The following is an 11,539-nucleotide window of genomic DNA, read 5'->3' on the forward strand; positions in this document are numbered from 1 at the left end:
AATTCTACAAACACTTTGGCCATCTAGGTGCATAAATAAGTCAGCATACTGTATACTTTGAAGTTCACACCACTGCTTACATATTAATAGATTCTGAATGCCTTCTCAGATAAGGTTGTTAGAATTTACATTAGAGGAGCATTCATATAACTTTAGGAGATGTCAAGAGAATGAAATGTTACCATCCAAAAATCTCCCATTAGAAACATTTCCTTATGATGATCTTTATTTTCTGAACAGCAACAGTAATGTTCAACTGCTGGGAGACTCTGGTGGCCCTCTACCACCCTCAGAGTTCACTCTCTCCTTTGAGCACTGAAGCAAGGTTAACATTTAGAATTAGAATCCCTAAAATTCCTAGTGTCAAGTGCAATTTAAGGCATATATGAGTCACTCTACAGGGAAGGAACAGACTATTCAAAAGCAAAGTACTTGGTTGGCACTAAAAGCAAATTCAGGTACTAAGTGACTACACCATATTAAATAATGATTACTGGGTTCTTTTCTATTATTTATTGACTGACAAATATGACAAAAAATAGTCAAAAATGGATAAAAAGAAAACCTGGGGTATCTATTAAGCTGTTCAGTTTGCTTCATTTATACATGCAAAATTAAGTAACTTAATCACAACTATTAAGAGATAGCTTAGTAACTATTCAAGTTGTAGTAAAAATCATGAGCCCTATATTTAGACATAGACTATTATGTGCAATACTGATCTAAAGCTTGAAATCATTATAATAACTACAGAAAATTCTTTAAAAAATTATAGTTAAGGAAGAAAATGTCAATATTCTGGTAAGAAGCAAAAGTTTGGGGCCCTCCTTTCACTATCTGGGGAAGACAAATGAAAAATACGACACTTCCATTTAAACTTTAACATGGAACTACTAGAAATGAAAGAGGAGTTTTACTGAAAAACAGTAATCCAACTTTTGGTAATTAATACGAACAATCTAAAATAAATACAAGTCTCCCAGGACTTCTACACTCAAATACTGAGTGCAAGGATGGCAGGACTGAACCATTAACAAAAATAGTTTTCTCTTCCCAAAATTATTCCCAGTGAACTTAAAGAAAACTAAATGAAAAGCACTGTACGCGCTAATTGTTGACAGCAAACAATTAGTAACTGTTTTAACTTTTTTTTTTTTAAGACACCCACTCTTTATAACTACAAAAACTTGACTTTAACTCAGAGGAAGAAATGAAACTAATCCCAGCTATTTCTAAACTTAACAATTAAGAGCCTATGGACTTGAACAATAAAAAGCCCCCACACACATTACACAGAAACGACATTGTTAAACCACCCCAACCCAAAGATGTCAGATTAAAACTTGAAAAATATCCTACAAAACATTCTAGCTTCCGAGTGTAGTCTCTGTAAACATTAAGTAGCTCAATGACCAAAGTGCTGTTGCCGCCTCCGTTCTCAAAGGCCAGGTCTGCCGACCCTAAAGAGTGGGGACCTCCCCGTGGGACGTGGGGGACCCCCGCAAGGGCGACGAGGTTTTCTGGGCCTCCGCCCGCTGCTCTGGGCCGAGACCGGCTGACTCAGGGGCGCGGACTCACCACGGGCGACGAGGGAGCCTCCCTCACTCACCGTGAAGCGCTGGTCGCCGACGCTGCCCACCGAGAAGCAGTGATCGCCGGGATTCACGGCCCCGGTCAGCACCTGGTGCAGGTTCATGTCTGCGCCTCAGTCCAGCAACTGACGTCGTGTCCGGCTCATGCCCGGGGTCAGCGGTCGCTTCCCTCCCTTTCCTTCACGGGCGGCGGCCGTTCTGCAGCGACAGGCGCCAGAAGCCAGAGCCGCTCAGCTGCGGCCCGCAGCTCATCCCGAGCCCCGGCCTGTGAGGCCCGGAGGGGGCGGGCCAGCTAGCGGGCGGAGCGCCGCGCTCGTCTGCGCACCTGTCACAGTCCACGCGGGCCCAGGTGAAGCTCTGGGTCGACCCAGCGGCCGCGACCCCCGGCCGACTCACCGGCCAGGAGGGCCACGCAGTCCACAACACTTCCCTGAGGTCTGGGTGGCTGGCCCGGACCGAGCCCAAGTGTCGCAAGCAGCACGCACTCGCCCTCCCCACCTGACCTGGCCCTTGCAGGCTCCGATGCCCGCCACCCCCAATGGCCTCGGCGGCTCCCTACGCGTCGCTAGGTCCCTTTGGCCGAAATATCGCGAGATTCTCGGGGCGAAAAGGAATACTGCAGTAAAGGAATCACTTTTTTACCACGGCTGACAGAACAGCAAGAGGAAAACGCCTCTTCCAGGGAGATGTTGGCCAATCCCGAGCTCTAGCCCATCTAAGGCTCCACCCACTGCTAAGGATAGACCAATGTCTTAAAGGTTTGTGAGGGACGCTGTGCGTTTGAATGTTCAACGTCAGGAGCCTAGTAAAAACATAAAGAGCCTTGGATAAGGTTGCTGCTGCTACTGCTGCCAAGTCGCTTCAGTCGTGTCCGACTCTGTGCGACCCCATCGACGGCAGCCCACTAGGCTCCTCTGTCCCTGGGATTCTCCAGGCAAGAATCCTGGAATGGGTTGCCATCTCCTTCTCCAGTGCATGAAAGTGAAAAGTGAAAGTGAAATCGCTCAGTCGTGCCCGACTCTTAGCGACCCCATGGACTGCGTAGCCTACCAGGCTACTCCGTCCGTGGGATTTTCCAGGATAAGGTTAAGGGCTGTCAAATTATGCTTTAGGTTAGGGCTTATTCTGACTGTTGGACCAGAAAGCTTAAAAGGGAGAAGTACATTATAAATACACTTGCGGTGTCCCCAGTCCTGGTAGAAACTACAAGTCCCAACAAACACCGCTCCTCTGGGCGGCTCACGAATACTACTGAATGGGTACTACCCTGCGGCTTCTCTGACCCGCACAGTAGTAACTCCGGCCAGACGCGCGTTTCCATTTCGCTAAAAAGGAAAACACTTGACAAGTGCTAAAATGAGGTGTTTCACCAAAGTTCAACTTAACATTCGTTTTTAAGTTGTGGTAATAATAATACTGCACCAGCTCTGCGTTTAGCTGGTATTTCGGAAAAATCTAAGAATTCCAAAGTGATTAGTGTCATAATCTCAACTGTGAGATTCAACTCATTGTGTTTTGACACAAGTTTTGTATTGATAAACATCTGTTTTTGTCTCCGCCCATGTATCGTAAGCCCCTTAAGAGACAAGCTGTCGTGTATTCCCAGTGTCCAGCGCAAAGTGTACTTTACGATCTAGGTGTTCAGTAAAGGGTAAAAGAGTGAATGTAAATAAGAACTTCCCAGTAAACAAAGAGGTCACCTGATGCGAAGAACTGACTGACTGGAAAGACCCTGATGCTGGTAAAGATTGAAGGCGGGAGGAGAAGGGGACGACAGAGGATGAGATGGTTGGATGGCATCACAGAGTCTGTGAACATGAGTTTGAGTAAGCTCCAGGAGTTGGTGGATAGCCAGGGAAGCCTGACATGCTGCAGTCCAGGGGGTCGCAAAGAGTGGGACACGACTGAGCGACTGAACTGAACTGAAACCGATTTTGATTTTTATACCCTTTTCTGGTGGTAAAAACAAACAAAAAACTCTTCACACTAATAGTTGGATGAGAAGAGTACTGGTAATTTTATTATTATTTTTTGCTTTCCCTGTGTTTTGCAATGTGCATATACTTTGTTTTGCAATTTTAAAAGTTTACTTTAAAAGTAAGTTTAAGAAAAAAATCTTTAAAAAGTAGATATATGTATTTATATAATGATACACTTTGCCATAGGGCAGAAAGGAATGCAACATTGTAAATCAACTATAATAAAAAATATTTTTAACAAAAGTCTAAAAGAGCCATCTCCCTTTTTTAAATTTGAAAGATGTAAATGAATTCCATTATTTATCCCAGTCTCCTCATAAAAAAGAGGGATTTAAAATTTAAATTGTCTTAAAAAATACTATTTTATTGAGGTGTAACATTTTGTTTTTTAATTATTAATTCAGATTTTATTTAAAATGCCTTTAAGTTAATTTTATATTTTAGATCTTAAATCAAGATTTTTCTCTGTTTCATATAAATTCTGTATCTAGCCCAAAGTTTAACATGTTTACTCGCTCTATTCTGCCTATTTTCTGGTTTTAAAAGGCATACTTTAAAAAGTATGTAATGAAAGATTAAAAGAATGAAAGAAAGTAAGGGACCTAGTAGTTAGGAAATCTGAGATCTACTCTTGATCTCTCATTTGCTGTATGACCATGGAAAATGTCTCATGAACTTTAAGACCGTTTTCCTCATCTGTAAAATTAGCAAGTTTAACTTGTTTATCATCAATTTTTTGCTTGGCATTTTTATTCCTGATAAACATCTGTTAGTTTTTATTAAATTCCTTCATCCTAGAAATAGATGGAATTTGACTCCTTCCCTAATTACTCATTTAGACAAGTAACTTAATCTCTCTGTGCTTTACTTTTCTTATCTGTAAAGTGGGGATATTAATAGACATTCTTCAAAGGATTATCATGAAGATTAAATGAGCACGGTGTTTAGCACATAGGCAGAATTTAATAGATGTTTGTTATTCTTAATATTTTTTAGATTTTTGACTGTTTGAAAGCCTTTATTGATTTTGATACAATACTGTTTGAAGTTTTGGTATTTTGGCCATGAGGCTTCTTAGTTCCCCAACAGGGGATCAAACTCATGCCCTGCAGTGGAAGGTTAAGTCTTTACCCCACAGGGAAGACTATTATTATTATTACTATTATTAAATAAACCTAACCTTTTGACATATTTTTTCTAAAGTGTTCCATATAGTGTCAAACCTCAGTCCAAATAAAATTTTTCAGTGATGTCTGAAATGCCATAAATATTTTGAGGCCATCTTGGCCTGTATCCGAACCTATAGGACGATAGTACAACAACTAATGAAAAGTGAGGGTAATCCTTTGCATCTTATTCAGAAAAAAACTGCCCATTAAACACCCTATTTTTGATGTACAGCAGATGAACTGTTTCAATGAAACAGGTAAATCCTTGTACTATATCTGTTCATTCCACTACAACTAAGACCTAATGTCTGGTTTTATACAGCCCTTGAACTGAGAATGTTTTTTACATTTTCTAATGGTTGAAAAAAATTAATAGAATAAATATATTTTTTGATGCATAAAATTATATGAAATGTCTATGTCCATAAGTAAAATGTTATTGGAACACAGCAATGCGTAGGCATTGAGGTATGGTCTATGACTGCTTTCACACTACAACTGCAGAGTTGAATAGTTTCAACAGAGATCATATATCCTGCAAAGCAAAATATTTACTATTTGGGCTCTTAGAGAGAAAGTTTGCCAACCCCTAATGTATAGGAAGGATCCTCTACTATTCTATGATCTCCAAAATAGTTTTTGCTGTGCAAAATGGTGATTGTACTGAATGATAACTCAGCTTAATTAGTAAAACATTTCGTGTTGATGATTACACAAGCATCTTTAAATCCCTTGGTGAAGGAAATGGCAACCCACTCCAGTATTCTTGCCTGGAAAATTCCATAGACAGAGGAGTCTGGCGGGGTATAGTCCATGGGGTCACAGAAGAGTTGGATACAACTGAGCAGCACACACACACATTGTATCCCTGAGTCCCCAGAATTTATCACAGCACAGAGTAGATACCACTAATAGTTGAACACAAGAATGAATATAGAAGGATCTGACTTACATATATATATATATATAAAGAGTCCCTAAAGAACTACCTTGGAAAAAAAAAAGAACTACCTTGGAGAATTGTCCATAGACAAGCTCTTTGCTTTCAAACTACTACTCTTCACAGATCACCCAGTAATGTCACTCACCTCCCTTAACAAAGCTCTATTCAATCCAAAATCCAGTCCTAACTTCTTATGCAACTTGAAATGGAAGAATGCAAGACATGAAGGTAAAATATATGCCGGCCTTTCATCCTCCCTTCTCTTACCCCTTCTGCCCAGAGGCCACAAATCTACCTCCTAACAAGAAGTCCAGGGGAGTTCTTGAATCCAATTATTTCCTGAACTGTAATTGAATTTTCTCATTCTGTCCTTTGAATACTCAAAGGCTGTGTACCTTTATTTATTTATTTTTTCCCTTTAGTTCCTTTCATTCCTTTTTCCCCCTGTAATTTCTTTAGTTTTTTTTCTCCAGCTTTATTTCTAAGAAACAAAAGAGGAAGGATGGCTCTGAAAAAGGAAGTATTTCTTTAATAAAATTCTGCATATTTTGCCTTATTGCTAGCAGCAGAATCTCTTAGAAAATCAAAGTACTGTGGTTTTGAGGACTGGCAGGCCAAAGAGAAGTCTATGCTCTCTTCAGTTCTAGTCTTAAAGGGAAAGGAGGACTTCTGTCAGACTTAAGGAGGGGTGACAGTGTAAAGAAAAGCAAACAGGCTAAACTCTGAGATTCTTGTGGGGGAAGGAAAGGAGCATATAAGAAGTCAGCTCAGATGGAGAAGTAATCATGCCTCTTTCTCACCAGCTTATTTACTGAAATTCCCTTCATTCCCCTCCTCTCTGCTACCCTCATCCTCAGTTCAGTTCAGTCACTCGGTCGTGTCCGACTCTCTGTGACCCCATGGACTGCAGCACAGCAGCTTCTCTGTCCATCACCAACTCCTAGAGCTTGCTCAAACTCATGGCCATCAAGTCAGTGATGCCATCCAACCATCTCATCTTCTGTCGTCCCCTTCTCTTCCTGCCTTCAATCTTTCCCAGCATCTAAACTCATCGATATAAATCCCTTTCCTCCTAGGACCTGTGCCATGGGAGCCACCAAGAAGGGCTTCCATCCCATAGTTGACACCTAATAGATAAAGGGCGGATAGTCCCTAATTCTATAACAAAGACTGTTACTGGAATTGCACGTAAACATTTTTATATCATTATCATAAAAGTCTCAAAAATAATAGACTGTCCCAGAAACCTTCCTGTGCTGCCAGCAGTAACCTTGCTATAGAAAAATCCATCAGGAATATTACAGGTTAAATAGATAGTTGAACAGTGCTATAGGACCCTAGCCATCATTTATAATACTGTTACTATAGAAAAATTAGTTCCAATACCTCTAAAATTTGAATATAGCCATTAAATACTACTGGCTACTGGCTCACCGTTGCTTGCTCAACTGGAGGGTTTTCTACCCGTAGATAAGGGCAATTATGTATAAAAGCTGCTGCTGCTGCTGCTGCTAAGTCGCTTCAGTCGTGTCCAACTCTGTGCGACCCCATAGACGGCAGCCCACCAGGCTCCCCCATCCCTGGGATTCTCCAGGCAAGAACATTGGAGTGGGTTGCCATTTCCTTCTCCAATGCATGAAGGTGAAAAGTGAAAGTGAAGTCGCTCAGTCGTGTCCGACTCTGTGCGACTCCATAGATGGCAACCCACCAGGCTCCTCTGTCCATGGGATTTTCCAGGCAAGAGTACTGGAGTGGGGTGCCATTGCCTTCTCCGTGTATAAAAGCTACTGTTTATTAAATACCCATTCTATACTGTAATGAGGAAGACCTGGAAACCCCCTCCAGTATTCTTGCCTGAAGAATCCCCATGGACTGAGGAGCCTCGCAGGCTACAGTCCATGGAGTCATGAAGAGTCAGACATGACTAAGCAACTAAGTACAGCACATCAGATTCTATAACAGGTATTCTATCTCATTTCAAGCTCAAGGATGCTGTAAGGGTTAATATCTCTGTTTTACAAATGAAGAATTCTGAACTCAAATAACTTGCCCAAGGTCATATTAGATTTAGGTCATATTGCCATCCAAAGATTTGAACTCAGATCTCTTAGGCTACAAAGGCCCTGTAAGTGTTCTCCAAAGCTCCCTGAAGCCCAGAGAGAGTTCAGTCAGGATCTGCTATTCCTTAGCTGACAAGGTGAGAAGAGACAGGACTTTTTAAAGTTTGGGTCTTCAGTGAGCCTTTGGCAGAAAGAACCATTTTCCCTGAATAGTTTTCTTCTCCCCTTCCTCAAGATGGAAGGAAAGCTTACCTCCCTACCTTGACCCAACACCCAGACTGTAAAGGCCAACTTTTGTTGAAAGGCAAAATATACAGGTCCAGCTAGAAAACTCCTTGATACACAGCCAGTCTGTGTATCAAGTGTATCAAGATATTCACTTGGTGAAAAGGAAATACTTCTAGGAATGTTTTGGAACTAGCAGTAAGTCATATATATCAGGTCATGGCTCTTCTAACACCTATTGGAGTTTTCATTAGCAGGGAAGCAGAAGTCAAGAGAAGTAATTTTGAAAGGGAAAGAACCCATGAGGAAGACAACAGCAGGCATTTTTGTTTAGCCAGGAGGAACTTGAAAGCATTTGACTCTGGGACAGAATGAAGTAGAGGGCCTATTCTATTCAAAATCCCAGCAAGTTATTCTGTGGATATTGATAAGTTGACTCTAAATTTTTATAGGAGGAAAAATACTCAGAATAGCCAGAACAAAATTGAAAGAGAAAAACAAAGTTGAAGGACTAATGCTATCTGATTTCAAGACTTACTATAAAGCTACAGTAATCAAGACAGTGTGGTTTTGGGGAAAGAACAGACAAATAGATCTATGGAACAGAATAGAGAATGCAGAAACAGGCTCTGATCTATATTCAACTGATCTTTGACAAAGAAGCAAAGGCAATACAATGGAGTAAAGATGGTGCTGGAAAAATTGGACAACTATGTGCAAAAAATTTGATGTAAACACAGACCTTCTACCCTTAACAAAATCTAACTCAAAATGGATCCCAGACCCAAAATTAGAACACAAAACTATAAAACTCCTAGGAAATAGCACAGGAGAAACCTAGATGACCTTTGATTTGATGCCTACTTCTAAGATACAATACCAAAGGCATGATCCATGAAAGAAATAGTGGATAAGCTGAATTTCAGTAAAATAAAAAACTTCTGGTCTGTGAAAGACGTTACCAAGAGAATAAGAAAACCATGAGTCACAGACAGGGAAAAAATATTTGCAAAAGATATTTCTGATAAAGGATTGTTATCCCAAATAACACAAAGATCTCTTAAACCTCAACAATAGGAAAACAAACAGCCTGATTGAAAAATGGGCCAAAGACCTTAACAGACACATCACCAAAGAAGATATACAGATGTCAGATAAGCATATAAAAAGATGCTCCATGTCATATGTCATGAAAGAATGCAAAACAATAATGAGATATTACTATATATCTATTAGAATGGCCAAAATCTGGAACATTGGCAACACTAAATGCCGGAGAGGATGGAGAGCAACAGGAACACTCATTCATTGCTCATGAGAGTTAAAATGTTACAGTCACATTGGAAGACACTTTGGCAGTTTCTTACAAAAGTAAATATACTCGTACCATACGATCCAGCAGTCATGACCCTCAGAGTTTATCCAAAGGAGCTGAAAACTATCTCCACACAAAAACTTGCACACAAATGTTTGTAACAGCTTTATTTACACTTTCCAAGATTACAAGTAAACACTATGTCTGTCAGTAAGTTAATGTGTAAATAAACGGTAGTACATCAAGACTATGGACTATCATTCAGTGCTACTAAGAGATGAGCTGTTAAACCGTGATAAGTCATGGAGGAACCTTAAATGCATATTATTAAGTAAAAGAAATAAACCTAAAAAGGCTACATACTGTATGATTCCAACTTTGTGACATTGTCAAAGAAGCAAAATTATGGAGACAGTAAAGAGATCAGTCATTGCCAGAGATTGGTGGTGGGGGATGACTAGGTGGAGCACCAAGGCATTTTAAAATGGTGTTGAAAATACTGTAGATGATACTATCAAAATGGAAACATTTCACTCATCTGTCCAAACCATGAACTCAGTGACTATGATATGTCAGTGCAGGTCTATCAGTTGTAACAAATGTACTGCTCTGGTTAGGAGCTTTGATAATGAGGAGTCTATGCATGTGTAAAGGCAGGAGTTTCTGGGAAATCTCTGCTTCTTCCTCTTTATTTTGTGGTGAACCTAATGTCTCTAAAAATAAAAAGTCTTAAAAAAAAAGAGGAATGATGATTTGGTAAATCAAACCTTACCACTTGCCCCTAGCCAAAACAGTGAGACAAGATAGAGAGCTAGATTAATGAACAGAAAACTTGGGAATGTTTCTCAACCATGGAAAGGGATAATTACAAAATACTTTTATATTCAGAAAGCAAAGAAAAGAGAAGTTATGTGCAGGAAGTGGGGAGAGGCTACCCGATTAGATTATAAACAAAGCTTATCAGGGACTGTGCTTGCTTTCTTTCATATATGTTTAATGGAATAACTGGTGAGGCACAGCACAAAATTTTCCAACAACAGAAACTGCCAGCCTCTTTTCTGCCTAGGACAACATAACAAATGCCCTTGAAGCAACCTATGTCTAGGTAAGATTCACTTGAGTGGCTCCTTTAATTATGCCATATAAACTGAGGTTCAGTTCAGTTCAGTTCAGTCGCTCAATCGTGTCCGACTCTTTGCGACTCCATGAATCCCAGCACGCCAGGCCTCCCTGTCCATTACCAACTTCCAGAGTTCACTCAGACTCACGTCCATCGAGTCAGTGATGCCATCCAGCCATCTCATGCTCTGTCGTCCCCTTCTCATCCTGCCCTCAATCCCTCCCAGCATCTGAGTCTTTTCCAATGAGTCAACTCTTCTCATGAGGTGGCCAAAGTACTGGAGTTTCAGCTTTAGCATCGTTCCTTCCAAAGAAATCCCAGGGCTGATCTCCTTTAGAATGGACTGGTTGGATCTCCTTGCAGTCCAAGGAACTCTCAAGAGTCTTCTCCAACACCACAGTTCAAAAGCATCACCTCTTCGGTGCTCAGCCTTTTTCACAGTCCAACTCTCACATCCATACGTGACCACAGGAAAACCCATAGCCTTGACTAGACGGACCTTTGTTGGCAAAGTAATGTCTCTGCTTTTGAATATGCTATCTAGGTTGGTCATAACTTTTCTTCCAAAGAGTAAGCGTCTTTTAATTTCATGGCTGCAGTCACCATCTGCAGTGATTTTGGAGCCCCCAAAAATTAAGTCTGACATTGTTTCCACTGTTTCCCTATCTATTTCCCATGAAGTGATGGGAGCAGATGCCATAATCTTTGTTTTCTGAATGTTGAGCTTTAAGCCAACTTTTTCACTCTCCAATTTCACCTTCATCAAGAGGCTTTTTAGTTCCTCTTCATTTTCTGCTATAAGAGTGGTGTCATCGGCATATCTGAGGTTATTGATATTTCTCCCGGAAATCTTGATTCCAGCTTGTGTTTCTTCCAGTCCATCGTTTCTCATGATATACTCTGCATATTCTGCATAAAGATGGATAAGTGAAGTTGAATCACACACTCTGTCTACCAATATCTAACTAAGTAACACTCTATAAATAATATACATATTTGTATATTTATGGGTATATAAAAAAAATATATATATATTTTACCAGCAGAATTTTGTCAGTAACAACCACGTTAGGAAAGAAACAGATAAAGCAGGAACAGTTAGAGCCAATACACAAGTATTGGTACACAAGGTTCTG

The 11,539-nt window shown here is 40.4% G+C and overlaps 1 protein-coding gene across 9 annotated transcripts in view; it reads right to left on the reverse strand.

The window, feature by feature from the left end:
• The window catches only part of DMXL1 (Dmx like 1), a 125,914-nt gene extending 123,568 nt beyond the window's left edge, over window positions 1-2,346 (reverse strand). For 8 of the 9 annotated variants that reach the window (XM_086410751.1, XM_086410749.1, XM_086410748.1 and 5 more), the window contains exon 1: window positions 1,610-2,346. In XM_086410751.1, coding sequence (XP_086266877.1) covers window positions 1,610-1,696 — 87 coding nt within the window. In that variant the 5' untranslated portion in view covers window positions 1,697-2,346. The remainder of the gene's footprint in view (window positions 1-1,609) is intronic. The other variant, XM_086410750.1, reaches the window with a different exon arrangement.
• Between the last annotated feature and the right edge of the window lie 9,193 nt (window positions 2,347-11,539).

This window comes from Bos grunniens, chromosome 7 (genome assembly GCF_055505025.1).
Source record: "Bos grunniens cultivar Pamir isolate PY7600 chromosome 7, Bosgru_T2T1.0, whole genome shotgun sequence".
NCBI classification, from domain to species: domain Eukaryota; kingdom Metazoa; phylum Chordata; class Mammalia; order Artiodactyla; family Bovidae; genus Bos; species Bos grunniens.